General features: G+C 44.2%; 1 protein-coding gene across 3 annotated transcripts; it reads left to right on the top strand.

Annotated features, from left to right (window-relative positions):
- Positions 1-1,443: 1,443 nt before the first annotated feature.
- On the top strand, positions 1,444-16,091 carry anpepb.1 (alanyl (membrane) aminopeptidase b, tandem duplicate 1). Of its 3 annotated transcripts, none has more exons than XM_066648581.1 (21): positions 1,444-1,572; positions 1,931-2,677; positions 3,100-3,242; positions 3,981-4,117; positions 5,402-5,528; positions 5,830-5,984; positions 6,077-6,190; positions 6,999-7,142; positions 8,224-8,289; positions 8,395-8,460; positions 8,965-9,137; positions 9,460-9,536; positions 9,678-9,811; positions 10,241-10,296; positions 11,531-11,678; positions 11,768-11,859; positions 12,750-12,860; positions 12,980-13,147; positions 13,834-13,974; positions 14,282-14,363; positions 15,298-16,091. In XM_066648581.1, the coding sequence occupies exons 2-21, from the start codon at positions 2,046-2,048 to the stop codon at positions 15,451-15,453; spliced, it is 2,922 nt and encodes a 973-aa protein (XP_066504678.1). In that variant the 5' UTR covers positions 1,444-1,572; positions 1,931-2,045; the 3' UTR covers positions 15,454-16,091. The 3 variants fall into 3 exon arrangements, with proteins under 3 accessions (XP_066504678.1, XP_066504677.1, XP_066504679.1); XM_066648580.1 differs by having other exon boundaries at positions 1,465-1,572; positions 1,926-2,677; XM_066648582.1 differs by lacking the exon at positions 1,931-2,677 and having other exon boundaries at positions 1,474-1,531.
- The last annotated feature ends 336 nt before the right edge of the window (positions 16,092-16,427 follow it).

Here is a 16,427-nt window from a genome sequence, read left to right as displayed (position 1 = left end):
GTATTATTTAATGTCTATATATTTTATTTTTATTCTATCTTCTATTTTCTTAACTACTATTTTAGTTGACGTGAGTGGACAGTCGTCAAAGCATTTCACTGAAAGTACCGTATACAACTATTTATTCATTCATTCATTCATTATCTGTAACCCTTATCCAGTTCAGGGTCGCGGTGGGTCCAGAGCCTACCTGGAATCATTGGGCACAAGGCGGGAATACACCCTGGAGGGGGCGCCAGTCCTTCACAGGGCAACACAGACACACATTCACACCTAAGGACACTTTTGAGTCGCCAATCCACCTACCAACGTGTGTTTTTGGACTGTGGGAGGAAACCGGAGCACCTGGAGGAAACCTACGCAGACACAGGGAGAACACACCACACTCCTCACAGACAGTCACTCAGAAGGGGAATCGAACCCACAACCTCCAGGTCCCTGGAGCTGTGTGACTGTGACACTACATGCTGTGCCACCCACAACTATTTATGTGACAAATAAAGTTTGATTTCATTTGAGTTGATGCTGGATGGTGTTTCCTGTGTTTACCTTTATTTCTGAGAGCAGCGAATGTCTGAGTGTTTGATTTAGTGCTTTATTTTGTATCTTTGTTAGATTATACTCTTATTAGCAGCTATAAATATAACACAGCCACGAGTCTCATTACCTGTCTGTCGCGTGTCCATTTCTCTGTGCAAAAATGAAGTAAACCAGCGCTGAATGAAGTCACAAGCTGCTCAAGTTTTCAGAAAGGTTCTGGACTGTACCATTTTTCAGACCGTGTGTTTGTAATTTTTCTGAATTTAACTCCATCTTCGTTCTAGGTGTGAACACTGATTAGCTCTTGCTTGGTGCTTAATTCTCTATTATTCTTTCCAGGCTTCAGCACTGGCTTCTGTTCTTACTGCGTCTGAGCTCAAGGGTATTTCAGACTCTAGCCTTGAACTCAGTGGAATACAGACTCTAAACATATGGCACTTCAGTAAGACACTGTGGATAAGAACGGCCTCAATATAAATATAAACTTCCCTTCTTACGACCATGTCTACACCTGTACACTCTCCGAAAAAAACTCACACTGTGGTTTTACCCTCTGTGGAATATATGCAGTAATTTATTTGAAGAAACATAAATTGTACCATATTCTTTTTTATTTGTAGATTTTTCAGTTTCACTGTTGTTTTATTTCAGGGTCCCACTTTAAAATAAGACTAGGCTTATAAAGCTTTATAAATGGTTTAAAAGCCTGTTTATTACAAGGTTGTTGATGTGTTTGTGAACACTTTAAAAGTCAGTAATAATCCTTTGTCACACAGAGAAGGGAAGTTTGACAGTGACTTGCTGTTGGTCTGATTCTGAAGGAGATAAAGAATGAGCTCAGAGCTGAGGTGAGTTTAGTCGTTTCACTTGTTAATGTCCACAACACGTTATCGTCGCTGTATAAAAGACACTCTGTCGGTGGGGAGTTCATTACAGGGTTAAACAAATCTGTGCTGGAGCTGACGTTAATCTCGACTGATATGACGGTGAGGTCAGTATTCGGCGAGATCTGAGGGTTAACTGGAGATGGAGGTGGGTTCACTATTTGGCAAACACCAAATATACCGTGTTATAACAGATTATTAATGACTATCAATGTATTAATAACCTAATTAATAACTACTAAAACTTTTTCAAGTGCATTCTTATTCTGAAGTGGTGCCTATTGTACACAGTTGATTAATGAAAGATTACAGAGACCCCCCTCTCCTTCTGGAGAAGAGAATGTAATGAACCTTAAGGGAACACCACTGGACTTTAACACCACTGCTGTACATTTAAAGATACACTACACTTTGTAACATACCTGTACAGTACCTTTTCAGCTGAAAGTGTATGATATAGGAATGAACCTGTGCCTTTTTTTCTACTGGTGTTTACGCAAGGTCAGGGTGTGTTAATGGATGAGTTATTAAAACGGTGGGTGGAGAGGCTCTGGGCCTGAATAAGAAGCAGAGCAGACACTTTGCGAAGCTGCTGTCCCTGTCCAGAGGAAAGCAGAGAGCATGGGGAAAGGTTTCTACATCAGCAAGACTGTGGGAGTGGTGGCGGTTGTGCTTGGGGCTGGAGCAGTGGCCACCATCATCGCTCTGTCCGTGGTCTACTCTCAGGAGAAAGCAAGAAACGATGAAGTGATAGCAACCGAGGCACCAGGCACCACCACCACCACAACAGGCACCCCAGCCACTACCACGGTCAGTCCCTCCACCAAGACGACAGTCCCTACCACTGCGCCCTCCAACGAGCCTTGGGACAGATACCGTCTCCCCGATTCCCTTCTTCCAGAGACCTACGACATCACCCTGTGGCCTCAACTCACTCCCAGTAACGGCATCTACATCTTCACTGGGAACTCCAGCGTGGTCTTTAGGTGTGTGAAGGAGACAGATCTGATCCTCATTCACTCCAACAAGCTCAACCTGACGGCAGATCCAGCTCTGATATCGCTGGGCAGCACTCCGGTGCCCACCATCAAGAAGTGGTGGATGCAAGTGACCACTCAGTACCTCGTCATTCAACTGAACAGCGCTTTAAAAGCAGGAGAGTCCTACTCACTCTTCACGGAGTTTAGGGGGGAGCTCGCAGATGACCTCGGAGGATTCTACCGGAGCGAGTACACAGAGAATAACCAAACAAAGTAAGTTTGACTAGCTTTAAATACTAAGAAATGATGGTTCTTCAATGTCCCAAGGGTTCTTGTAGGTTCCCCTCTGTTTTTTACATTATGTGGTGGTTCTTTAATGATTAAACAAGGTTCTCAACTTTGAGACATCGGTGTCCTGGGCTCCAAAGGCTCACTGAATCATGAGGGAAAGGTAGGGTGGGATCAGACCAGAGGGACCATCATTGAGATTCGGGCCCCAGGACACTGTTGCCATCTTCTGATCACTTTGGGTCGGTCTGGAGACTGACCTTCACAGTGTGGCCCTCAGATCCTTTCGCGGACCATTTCACCTGCTCCAACATCACCTTTAAGGACAGGGTGCGCTGTGACCAGACCATCAGCGTTACTCACGTCAGATGTTTTAATCTTGTGTGTAACCGACCTGTACATTTCAGGGTGTTGGCCACAACGCAGATGCAGCCGACGGACGCCAGAAAGGCCTTCCCCTGTTTCGATGAGCCTGCCATGAAAGCCTTTTTCAACATCACTGTGCTGCACGACCGCTCCACCACCGCAATCTCCAACGGCAAGGAAATCGGTAAGAGAACTGCAGCACAACCGCTCCAGCCCGGGTCTGGTTCAGAGTGAGTGAGTGTGTGTGTGTGTATAAGTGTGGCTGGGTGAATGTGTGAAATTGTCCCCAGCTGTGAGTGAGTGACTGAGTGAGCGTGTGAAACTCCACAGGTGTGAGTGTGTGTACGTGTGCATCTGACCGTGCAAGTGTATGAGTGACAGGGTGAGTGTGTGAAACTCTTCACAAGTGTGTGTGTGTGAGTGTGTGTGTGTGTGTGTGAGTGACAGGGTGAGTGTGTGAAACTCTTCACAGGTGTGTGTGTGTGTGTGTGTGAGTGACAGGGTGTGTGTGTGAAACTCCATAGGTGTGTGTGTGAGTGTGTGTGTGCAAGTGTGTGAGTGACAGGTTGAGTGTGTTAAACTCTTTACAGATGTGTGTGTGTGAGTGACAGGGTGAGTGTGTGAAACTCTTCACAGGTGTGTGTGCGTAAGTGTGTGAGTGACAGGGTGAGTGTGTGAAAGTCTCCACAGGTGTGTGTGTGTGTGCATGTGACCGTGTATGTGACCGTGTGACAGGGTGAGTGTGTGACAGGTTGAGTCTCTGTCCAGTGTGTGTTCCTGTCTTACACCCTATGACTCCAGCTAGACTCTAGACGCACCTCAACTAGAATCATGATGAAGTGCTTCCAGAAGATGAAGGAAAGAATGAATGAATGAATGAATGAACGAACGAACGAACTGATGCTCCTGTTCTCCATTTCAGAGTCGGTGGATGTGGAGATAAATGGCATCCTCCTGAAGAGGACTCGATTTGAACAGACCAAGAGAATGTCCACGTACCTGCTGGCGTTCATCGTCAGTGAGTTTACTTTTATCGAGGAAATGACGGGAGACGTTAATGTAAGTGTGTCTTACTTTAGACTTTTTACATGTAGGAACATTGCTGTGTGGAGGATTTGATTGCATTTAGCCACGAGAACTTTAGTGAGGTGTGGTGCTGATGGCGGAAGATTAGATCTGGATCATTAACCCCACTCCAGCTCATTCCGCATTTGTTGAATCACTCATGAGAACATGGTTCCACTGATTTTAGAGGGGGTTATTGCCCTCTGACAGAAATTTGGCATTGAGCATTATGACTTTGTCTAGCTGTGTGCTCATGATTATGTCAATGGTTAATTTACCAATGGCACTATTGCACAGTATGGTCCTGACTCTACTGGTCTCTACTCTCTGATTGGTCCCTGGTTAGCTCCCCCCCAAAATGTATCGGGTGTTGTCTCTAACCCCGTCTCTAAAGGGAACAGTGGGCTTTGGAAACACTCCACGGGTGAGTGAGTGAATGAGAGTGACTGGGTTAAGCGCTTACAGGACATGAGTGAATAATGGTGTATATGACTATGTAGACCCTAGTGTTTTTGTCTCTTTATCTGATGGTTGTCCAGGGTTAAGTGTTATATCTCTGACCTGGTGGTGATTGTTGAGCTGTTTAATGATGTTCTCCCAGTTCTCAGAGTCATTGTTAACCCTGTAATACCCGGCCCCTTTAAGATTCAGCAGCACCCAGTCGTCCCCCGCCATCTTCATCCCACTGTGAAACACTGAAAACACAACACAACCATCACAATCCACCGCGCTGAGAGTGCTCTAACAAAAGGGGTCAGTTTCATCCACCAGGACTTCGTTACAGGGCCGCAGGAGCTCGAAAAACTAGAACACTACGAGACAATTACTAACAGAGGGCTCATACGAGTTTAAACAAGCTGCCATCGTGAGTTGGATAAAAACAAACGTGATCTCTGCTGCAGCTGGAGATTTTACAGATGGAGAGTTGGTGCTGGTCGTCTGCGTTGCGTGGCGTAGAGTGACGACTCTCTCTGGACAATCAGCGCTCTGCAAGGTTTACACGCCACGGTTTAGTCCCTACCCGACTCGCTCTGAACCACGAGAGAACAGCCACTAAACAAGAACCCACTTCCAGAACCAGGACCTGATTCACCTGGTGGAGGAGTGGAAAAGACGAGTAAAGTAGAGTCGATTAGATTAGAATATTGGACAGCATTTTCTTTCATGCAGAGAGGTTCAGCTGTGTTGTCCACTCCATTGTAGTGTCCACAGATTGTGAGACTGCAGTAGATATGAGCAGAAAATCACTGTTCACTGTGTCCCTCTGTCTTCTTACAGATTCGCATCTTTGCTCGTAAAGAGGCTATTGATGCTGGTCAGGGACAGTATGCTCTCAACAAGACTGGACCAATCCTGAAGTTCTTCGAGGACTATTACAAGGCCAAATACCCTCTCTCCAAGTCAGGTGAGGACCACAACCTCCTACATCTGATGGGTGGATACAGCATCCTACAGTAGGATGAAAAATGCTAATTGTTTTAGGCACAAGCTTCCAATACATATTAGCTGCATTAGCCACGTAGCTCCAGTTCCAATCATAAAGAAATAAAAGAAACAAACTGTCTCAGCTTATCAGCTAGATTTATTCTAAAAAGAAAACTGTGTGATCTAATTTATTCTGTTCTTAGTAAATTTCAGATAACCCACAATGCCATGTTGCTGTTGCTGCTAGCATGCTATTTTCTATGTTTTCTATCTTATTGCAGATCAGGTAGCTCTGCCAGATTTTAACGCCGGAGCGATGGAGAACTGGGGCCTGATCACCTACAGAGAGACGGCGCTGCTCTACGACCCTGCCTTCTCCTCCAATGGAAACAAGGAGAGAATCGCCACAATCATCGCTCACGAGCTCGCTCACATGGTACAGATTGGGCCTTCAGGACCTCTGTAGCACGTTTAAAGAATAGCAGAGCAGTCTTGAATCCTCTCTCTCTCTCTCTCTGTCTCTCTTAGTGGTTTGGTAATCTGGTGACTATAAAATGGTGGAATGATCTGTGGCTGAATGAAGGTTTTGCCTCTTACGTTGAATACCTTGGAGCGGATCATGCCGAACCAACATGGAATATTGTAAGTGCTAAATGCTAAAGCTACGTATACGTATGTTATTATTCATCTATAGTCTGCACTCTCAGAGTTGGTACTAAACTGTCATGGGGAGATACTCTCAAAGAAATTTATTTTATTTTTCTTATGTAACAGTAATAATAATAATAATAATAATAATAATAATAATAATAATATAATAAATAATTATAAATAAAAATAAGACAATATAGCAATAATAATAGCAATAATATTTGTTTAGTCCTTAGTCCAAATCTAAAATGCGTACACAAATAAGACAAAGTAAATAAAGCCATTGCCCACCTCTGTAGATCTCTGTAAGACTCCTCTAGCTGTAGTCCGGCAGTAGGTGTTCATGTGTTTTGGGGGATAGCATTGGAAAGAGTGCTGGAAAGCAGGGGATAGGTTTAGTTGAATATTTTACAAACTACTGTACACATGCTGTTTTCTTCAAAATTATCCACTTCACCTTCTTTGGTGATGGATTACTGCAATATTCTATGCTGCAATCCATTAGCAAGAAAACGCCTCCTCTGAATGTTGGCTATCATGCGAAAGCTTGGTGTAAGAGACACCTATAGCTCTCGCAGGACTTGCTTCATGTCATTCACAAAGCTCTGCTTTCATAAGGAGTTTAACTGATTTAGTTTCACTCTCGGTCTGTTCCCATGCCTATTAGCCTATACTCCCAATTACATTTAGCCTAGCATATTATACCATTGTCCCCTAGGCATAGTTCTGTTTTGGTTTATGTTTGGCTAAGACCGTTCTGGGATATATGGTTTAGCTCAACTCATTTTCTCTTCCACAGAAAGACCTGATAGTGCTGGGGGACATCCACCGAGTTTTTGCTGTGGACGCTCTGACCTCGTCTCACCCTCTGTCATCTAAAGAAGAGGACGTCATGAAGCCGGAGCAGATCAGTGAAGTGTTTGATTCCATCTCTTACAGCAAGGTGGGTTCAGCAAAAAAAGTCATAGCAGTAGGCAAGCGAAATTTACCTTATAGTTATCCCTTTGACTTACCCTAAAGACAAGCAGTCAGCCAGGATTCAGTTGGTGTCTGACGTTCACGCTTTCGGGAGCTGCACTGCTAATAAAGCAGGCTAATTAGCTTAGCACACAATGTGCTAAATCGCACTCCGTCAAACGCTGTAAAACTGATAAGATGGAGCTCACAGAAAGAATGGATAATGACACAAAACAACCAAAGCAACGTAACCTATTCTTTAGGCAAACAAAATGGAATAATGCATGTGAGTGTGTTGCGTTAAATACTTAACGATACATAGGAGAAATTACTGAAACTGGGGAATGGGATATTAAGATGTTCCCATGCATTATTTAATAATTTATTAAGCAATTCCTACATATTATTACGTAATTCTCATACGTAAGTTTTTCCCTCACATTATTAAATCATTTCAACAATTACTAAGTAATTCCCATACATTATTAAATCCATCCATCCATTATCTGTAACCGCTTATCCATTTTAGGGTCGCGGGGGGTCCAGAGCCTACCTGGAATCATTGGGCGCAAGGCGGGAATACACCCTGGAGGGGGCGCCAGTCCTTCACAGGGCAACACAGACACACACACATTCACTCACACACTCACACCTACGGACACTTTCGAGTCACCAATCCACCTGCAACGTGTGTTTTTGGACTGTGGGAGGAAACCGGAGCACCCAGAGGAAACCCACGCGGACACGGGGAGAACACACCAACTCCTCACAGACAGTCACCCGGAGCGGGAATCGAACCCACAACCTCCAGGCCCCTGGAGCTGTGTGACTGCGACACTACCTGCTGCGCCACCGTGCCGCCCTACATTATTAAATAATTCCCATAACTTATTAAGTCATTACCTCACATTAACAGACCATTCTTATGTCTCAGTAAGTTGTTTGCATGTTTTACTCAGGACATATTCTCTTTCTGAATCTGCCTGGACCTGACTGTATACTGGTGCCATGTCACTAATCTTGGTTGTAGTGTCTGTAGGAGTAATATGTGGTATTCTTACCTCTAGGGGGCGTCTGTATTGAGGATGCTCTCAGATTTCCTCACTGAGCCCGTCTTTGTGCAAGGACTCAGTGTAAGTTCCATTTTTACCTCCTTCTCTCCTTGTTTATTTTAAGTCTTCCTTGAAGTTTCTTTACTTGTCTCACATTTACATTGTTTGTTATGTTGTGCCTCTCAGACCTACCTCAATCACTTTTCGTTCAACAACACAGTGTACACAGACCTTTGGGACCACCTCGAGATGGTGAGTTATTCCATAAGGCCATGGCCTTTAGTTCTGTCTGATATGGAGCCAGCTCATAAACACGTATGGATGAATGATGTGAGGTGATGGACGAGTGATGTGAGGTGATGGACGAGTGATGGGGGGTGATGGACGAGTGATGTGAGGTGATGAATGAGTGATGGGAGGTGATGGACGAGTGATGTGAGGTGATGGACGAGTGATGTGAGGTGATGGACGAGTGATGTGAGGTGATGAACGAGTGATGTGAGGTGATGGATGAGTGATGTGAGGTGATGAATGAGTGTTGGATGAGTGAGGCGAGGTTATGAATGAGTGATGCGAGGTGATGGACGAGTGATGTGAGGTGATGGACAAGTGATGTGAGGTGATGGATGAATGATGTGAGGTGATTGATGAAAAATGTGAGGTGATGGATTAATAATGGGAGGTGAAGGATGACTGATGTGAGGTGATGGGTGAGTGATGGTAGTTTGTGACGCTATGGTGTTTAAACTCCTTTAGGCTGTAAATTCCTCTGGGACAGTCCTTCCCATGAGTGTCAGTGATATCATGGATCGCTGGGTTCTTCAGATGGGATTCCCAGTGGTCACCATCAACACCATAACTGGACAATTGTCTCAGAAACACTTCCTCCTGGACCCGGAGTCTGTTGTAGAGAGACCGTCCCAGTTCAAGTAGGTTCATCTGAGCTCAGACTGTCATGACTCATGTCATGTCATTTTAAAGTAACTGTTGTGTAGTATTTAAGGAACACTATGGAGTATTTTTACTTTAAAATTACAGCCTGCAAATCATTGAGATGCTCTACTGAGCTGTAATTGGGATAACAGAGCCTCTGCTGCTTCAGGCTCAGCACTGCAGAAACTGCACTATGTAACTTTTGGAGGGGGGGGGGGGGGGGGCAGGAAACAACCCTGTATAACAACCCTATATGTATATATATATATATATATACTCCATCTCTCTGCCCTAACCAAGTGCATGTGTTTTCTGTAGTTACGAGTGGATCATACCCATTCAGTGGATGAAGAACAGTGGGCAGCAGCCTCTCTTCTGGCTGGAGAACAAAGAATGTAAGTGATAAGCTACTGTATCTGTAGTAGACCTTTATAGCTCTGCAGTATTTAAAAGCAGTCTAAAACAGTATGTTTAGAAGTACACAACTGTCCTGTATGGTCAGTGGTGAATGGACTGGTGTATGTCTTTATGTACAGATCAAAACGATATGTGGAAGACCACTGGAGATAACTGGGTATTGGCCAACCTCAATGTCTCCGGATACTACAGAGTGAACTATGACACAGACAACTGGGAGCGGCTTCTGAAAACCCTCCAGACGACTCCTGAGGTACCCACACCTGAACAAGATGACCAGTCTCGATTATCACAGCCGGCAACATCACGGACCAGGCATTAGTGTGCATTTCAGAGCTTAAACCAAGTCTTACTTTTATTCATCAGACTAGATATGGTCTGTGCCTCAGAAAGGGAGGCGTTTACTAGAGAGAGCTGGGCTTTGGAAGAAAATTGTAGCGTTGGGTAGAGAATGTTAGTCTTTGATGAAGGATGATGATGTCCGGTGCAGAATGGTAGTGGTTAGTTTGATAGAATTAATGGCAACACGGTGCTGCAGCAGGTAGTGTCTCTGTCACAGCTCCAGGGTCCTGGAGGTTGTGGGTTCAAGTTCCACTCCGGGTGTCTGTCTGTGAGGAGTGTGGAGTGTTCTCTAAAACACACGTTGGTAGGTGGATTGACACCCTTTGGTTTTTTCCTGCAGAGCATTCCAGTCCTGAACCGGGTGCAGCTCATCGACGACGCCTTCAATCTCGCAAGGTGGGATTTTAAAACCTAAGTGATGATTATGTGAGATAAAACATTCTCTCTCTCTCTCTCGCTCTCTCTCTGTGATTACACTACTCATGCTTTTCCACTGCATACTACCTACTCTACTGGACTCTACTATCTGATTGACCCCTGGTTAGTTTCGCACTCCCACAGCTCCCCCCTGAAATGTATCGGGTGTTGTCTCTAACCCCGTCTCTAAGGGTAACAGTGGGCTTTGGAAACCACAACAACGGCGGTGGTAACGTTAAGCGGTGTTTACTCATGGTGTATTGGCGTGTTGTTGTTGTTTGGGACTGAACACAGCTCCGTCATCAGTTCAGACAGATCAGTAGAGTCTGTTCCTTCCTTGTTGCAGCATCCAGCTCTCGCTGGATTCTTTCGTCAGCCACCGATCCAAGGAGCGTTTGAACCTCTTCAAAAGACCACGGCGTAATTTTACGAGCTGCCATCGTGAGTCGGATAAAAACAAACGTGATCTCTGCTGCAGCTGGAGATTTTACAGATGGAGAGTTGGTGCTGGTCGTCTGCATTTCGTGGCGTAGAGTGACGACTCTCTCTGGACAATCAGCGCTCTGCAAGGTTTACACGCCACGGTTTAGTCCCTACTCGACTCGCTCTGAACCACAAGAGAACAGCCACTAAACAAGAACCCGCTTCCAGAACCAGGACCTGATTCACCTGGTGGAGGAGCAGAGTTCAGGCGAGTTGAGTAGGGACCCTGCAGTGGAAAAGAGCCAATACACTCTCCCTCAATCCCTACTCCCTTAGTCATTCCCTTGGTCTCATCCTCACTGCCTTACTGACTCTAACATTCCCTCACTCCTTCAGTCACAGACTCCCCTCGGCACTCGCTCAACCCTTCAATCAGTTACTCGCACACTTAATCCCTCTCTCCCTCCTCGCTCCTTCAGTCACACCCTCGCTCACACTATCACTCCTTTGCTCCCTCTGTAATTCCTTTTATCGCTCCCTCATTTGATCCCTCGGTCCAATGCAAGGTTTACACGCCACGGTTTAGTCCCTACTTGGCTCGCTCTGAACTACGAGAGAACAGCCACTAAACAAGAACCCGCTTCCAGAACCAGGACCTGATTCACCTGGTGGAGGAGGAGAAAAGACAAGTCTAGTAGAGTAGAGTAGGAACCCTGCAGTGGAAAAGCACAGTAATTTCTCTCTCTCTCTCTCTCTCTCTGAGTCTGAAAGGTCTCTTTGCTGTTAACAGGGCACAAATCATCCCCACGACTCTGGCCCTGAGGACCACGCAGTACCTTTCTAATGAAACTGAGTACATGCCCTGGAAGTCTGCTCTTGACAACCTGGATTACTTTTACCTGATGTTTGACCGCAGTGAGGTCTATGGCTCCCTGCAGGTCAGCACTATCACAGCTGTGGATGTTACTCTGTGAAATCACAGCCGTCTGTGTGTGTTTGTTCTAACGGGATGTGTTTTTTCCTGTAGGCTTATATTGGGCAACAGGTGGAAAATCTGTTCTACCACTTTAAGAACCTGACAGGCAACTGGACAAAAGAAATCGAAGGACACCTTGATCAGTAAGTCTTAAATTTTAGAAGCAACGCGCACACACTTTATTTTTGCAGAGTCCTGGGCATCTGGCATTCCTGCTGTGGCCTCTGTTAACAGCGTTGTGTTTTGCTGATGTTGTGTTTAATGTGTAATGTCTGAAGTCAAACCAAGCCGGACATTCCTACATGTTTATTCTGTTGAGGTCAGAAACTGTGACTGTATACATGACACATTAACAGGAATAATAACCATACCGACTGCATTTATCACTCCTCTTAATAAACACACCAGGGGGCAGCACTGACCACTCCAAACTCCGCTCTAAATTAGGTCTCACACACACTCAATAGGACAGAACATAATGTGCATAGTTTCTACAGTGATGGGAGACATGGAGCACACAGAGAGCTCTGATATATTTCACTCTGCACTGTGTGAACATGCGCACGCTGGGACTTCCCTATCACCAGAGTTACACCAGGGGGAAAAGCTAATGGTGCCAGTCAATCTCCATCCTGCTGGTAGCCACTAAATCAGTGATTTAGCTCTTTTTTGGCCACAATTGACCCAGTTTACTTTGTATATGATCAAATTTACATTTTCAGTGTTGGAAGTTTGCACTTTTTTATTTCACACTCGAGCTAATGTAGCTAACAAGCAAGAGCAGCTTAAAACCCACCAATTAGCATGGTGCTAACTGTATCTCACACTCCCCTCAAACTGTGTAGAGTTGTTTATTAAGCTCTCATGGACTTAATCATGTGCTTTCTGACTTTGTAGGATTCACTGTTGTTTATTAACATAGACTAAAGCATATTTAAAACACATTAGCAAGTCATTTTTTGTCCAAACTATATGTTTCTGTCTTTAATCTCCTGACAGCAGGGTACACTCAGAGCTGGGTTTGTCTCCACAGGTATAACCAGGTGACTGCGATCCGCATGGCCTGCAGCACCGGGCTGGAGGAGTGCACCACGCTGGTTAAAGGCTGGTTTGATCAGTGGATGGACAACCCCGCCATCAACCCGTGAGTTTCATATATTTGATCTAGTTCAACCAAACCAAATTTATGAAGCCCATGTGGGACTGCTGTGTGTATAGATGACTTTGCATATATAGTGACTGTTTATTTAATCTCTCCTTCAGGATTCACCCCAACCTGAGGTCCACCGTGTACTGCAGTGCCATTGCTGCAGGGGGCACTAAAGAGTGGAACTTTGCCTGGCAAATGTTCCAAAATGCCAACATAGCAAGCGAAGCTGAAAAACTACGAGCTGCTCTGGCCTGTTCCACCACACCGTGGGTGCTGAACCGGTGAGCTGAGGGACAGCTGTCCTTTATTTTGTTATATTAAAACGAATATTTAAAATTTAGATGTTTTATGAGAATAAATCTTTGTCGCCATTGTGATGAAACATGTAGTCATTTTATAAAGTTCTCAAAGTTGTGTAATTCTACCTGGATGTTGTGTTGATGTTCACAGAGATGTGTATGGGATTTATAGGCATTTCACCAATTGTTATGTTTTAAATTTAAATGATAATCCAAAGAATTTATGACTCTACATCCACAAACACTCACCATAAATTTCCTAAAAGCATCATTTTAAAAAACAAAAAAACAAAACCCTACTTATCTTAGCTTATCTGGTCTGTTTTGGGTGCTCAGGTGAGACACACTGCTACAATTTTTAATTGGTCCCCCCCCCCCCCCCCCACCCCACACACACACACCCCACTCACACACACCCCACTATATCAATAGATTTGTATGATTCACCCATGCAAATCAGTTCAAACTACTAACTGCTTTAGCCTCTATAAGTGCCTCTTCATGAACAATTAGGGCAACAATGTCATTTCAAGAGTGAGGTGCTCAAAAATCACAATGAAACACAATGAATCAGAAAGACTCCAAAATACAATAAAATAAATAAAATACATAGAAAAAGATAACTCTATATAGATCCCGAGAGACTGAATGTGCTGTGTTTGTTCTAGATATCTGGAATTCACCTTAAATCCAAAACTGATCCGGAAGCAGGACGCTACCTCCACCATCATCTACATCGCCAACAACGTCGTGGGGCAGCCTCTGGCCTGGGACTTCGTCAGAGCCAACTGGGAGTACATCTTTAACGAGTGAGTCCTGCTCTGCGTTTTCATACCAAGTCCACCTCTTACAGAGCGAAATGATGCATCAGGAAAACACACTCGTTCACCTCGTTGGGTCTGAGAAGGAGAGACTGAGACCACAGCCCTGGATTTACAGATGCCTCAACCCCAAAACAGTGCCCTGTAGTTAATGGGATTTAAATTAAGTTTTTGGCTGCAGCTAATTCAGAAATCCCTTTCAACTTTCTCCCCATCTGTGTCCATTAATATAACAGCAGTTCTTCTTAAAGTGTGCTCTGTAGTAAACGCCTGTCTTCTTCTTCTTCTTTTTCAGGTACGGCGGAGGATCCTTTTCATTCTCCAATCTGATTAATGGTGTCACCAAACGATTCTCCACTCAGTTTGAACTTAAACAGGTACAGTCTCTTTATATATGTATTTAGCTATTTATATTATTACGTTGCGGGCGTCACAGTGGAGCAGCAGGTAGTGTCTCTGTCACAGTTTCAGGGTCCTGGAGGTTCTCCCTGTGTCTGCGTGGTTTTCCTCCGGGTGACTGTCTGTGAGGAGTGTGGTGTGTTCTCTCTGTGTCTGCGTGGGTTTCTTGAATTGCTTATAAGCGTGAAAGAAACACATTATTCTACTACAAACCACGCCCATAAAGTCTGAAACAGGGAGGTGAAGTCAAATGTTTTTCAGGAGGAGTTCAGGGCGGCTTCAGAGTGTGTGTAAAGCCAAACCCTGCCTCTGTTGGTGAGATGAACACAAAAAAGGAGTTGAGGCGAGTTTGTCCGAGATGGAAATGACGTGAGTTCGCAGGGTAGATACAGGGCTGAGGGGCAGAAAATTATGTTATTACATAAATTTAAATGCAGCGTTATGTTTATGACCAAAGCTGAGAGACTTTATATTTTCCACATCCTGGCTGCATCTAAGTAGAACCAGTCAGGGGTGAAAAGTGCAAATCTGGCAACCACGAGAGCAAGGGAAATGACCAGCAAGTCAAACATGTGCGTACCGAAAAGTGCTATAAAAGCTTTTATACCCTCGCGGACTTTGGAAAATGACGGTTGCCTTGAAATATTAATGTGTTTTGTAAGAAGTACAGTGACGCAAGGGGCCCACGCTGCTTTACTAAGGGTTAAAATGGGCATCCCTGGACCCGCTGGGCCCTGTAGTTGACATCTAGAGTGAAGCCATGTATTCATTCTGTACTCTGCTTCATGCTGAGGTTAGGAATCCTGGTTCTAAGAATGAGGGCCGTGACTACAATATGATCTGTCCTGATGCTCACTGATACTGACACAACCAAGGTCATCTAACAAGGTCACCTCTGCTCTTTTGTTACAGCTGGAACAGTTCAGAGATGATAACAGTGGGGTGGGCTTCGGCTCGGGCACCTTGGCCATTCAGCAGTCCATCGAGAGGACCTCCGCCAACATCAAGTGGCTTTCACAGAACAAGGTGGAAGTGATGAAGTGGCTGGAAGGGGCCATAAAGAAATAGATGTCTCTGGGAAGATGTATTTTATTAAGACGGCTGTATTTAAAGCATCGTTAGGTAGTATTTTTACACTAAAATTACTGCTTTAAAATCATTGTGATGCTCCACTGAGCTACAACAGGAAAATAGAGCCTCTGTGGTTGCTAATCCAGGCTCAGCACTGCAGAAACCATACTATGTAACTTTTGAAGGAGGGTAGGAAACCCCTCGTCCCTCGTCCTGTTTGAATCTTACCTAGTGTTGGTTTAAGACAAAGACTGTTATTTATGTTTAATGATATTCTAAATTGTAATATTTCCCAGAAGTCTTTTCATTTGCTCAAAACGTTGTATATAATTTGTTTTTCTGTACAAACATGTGTTATGTTTAAATGTTATTAATTCCTCTGACCACATACTCACTTATTCACACACTCATGGTATGGTATTGCACCACAAGGGGTGCTGTTTTTCACATAGTCACTCCCATTTTAGGCCACCAGGGGAGCTGCTGTGCTTCTCATCAGTGATGGTTGTGTCCTTGTGGCCACATCTGTATTACGTTTTTATTAGTGATTATTTTTGCAGAATGGCATTTGTGTGATTTTATAAAATATCATAAAAGAATAAACTTTTCATATGATTTTTTTATGACCAAAGTATTCTGCTTTGTGAAAAAAAAAATAAATTCTGTTTTTCTTGAACATATTTGTTTGTGAATTTGTTGCGAGGGTTAACAAGCAATGACAAGCAAATTTACAATGAAAACTGAACTAAAAACACAGCAAATAATCCAGACTAAAACTTAGTCAGTTATCTTCTCTCCTCGTGAGAGAGATGGAAATCGACCGGCAATGTTAGCTACGTACTGATAGAGGAGTCCCGGTGAGTGAACATTCAAGCTGGGTGAAGAGACAGTGGGCCAGCTGTGACATCTCTACCCGAGGAATACATCCACGTTTCACTGTATTTCCTGTAAATAAAATTAATCTTCATTTT

Source organism: Hoplias malabaricus, chromosome 17 (assembly GCF_029633855.1).
Source record: "Hoplias malabaricus isolate fHopMal1 chromosome 17, fHopMal1.hap1, whole genome shotgun sequence".
In the NCBI taxonomy this organism is placed as follows: Eukaryota; Metazoa; Chordata; class Actinopteri; order Characiformes; family Erythrinidae; genus Hoplias; species Hoplias malabaricus.
This window is presented reverse-complemented; position numbering and strand designations above follow the sequence as displayed.

Coding starts and splice junctions, on each gene's coding strand:
- anpepb.1 (XM_066648581.1), top strand. CDS start 2,046: ATGGGGAAAGGTTTCTACATCAGCAAGACTGTGGGAGTGGTGGCGGTT. Junction 2,678..3,099: donor ACAGAGAATAACCAAACAAA/GTAAGTTTGACT, acceptor TGTACATTTCAG/GGTGTTGGCCACAACGCAGA. Junction 5,985..6,076: donor CTCACGAGCTCGCTCACATG/GTACAGATTGGG, acceptor TGTCTCTCTTAG/TGGTTTGGTAATCTGGTGAC.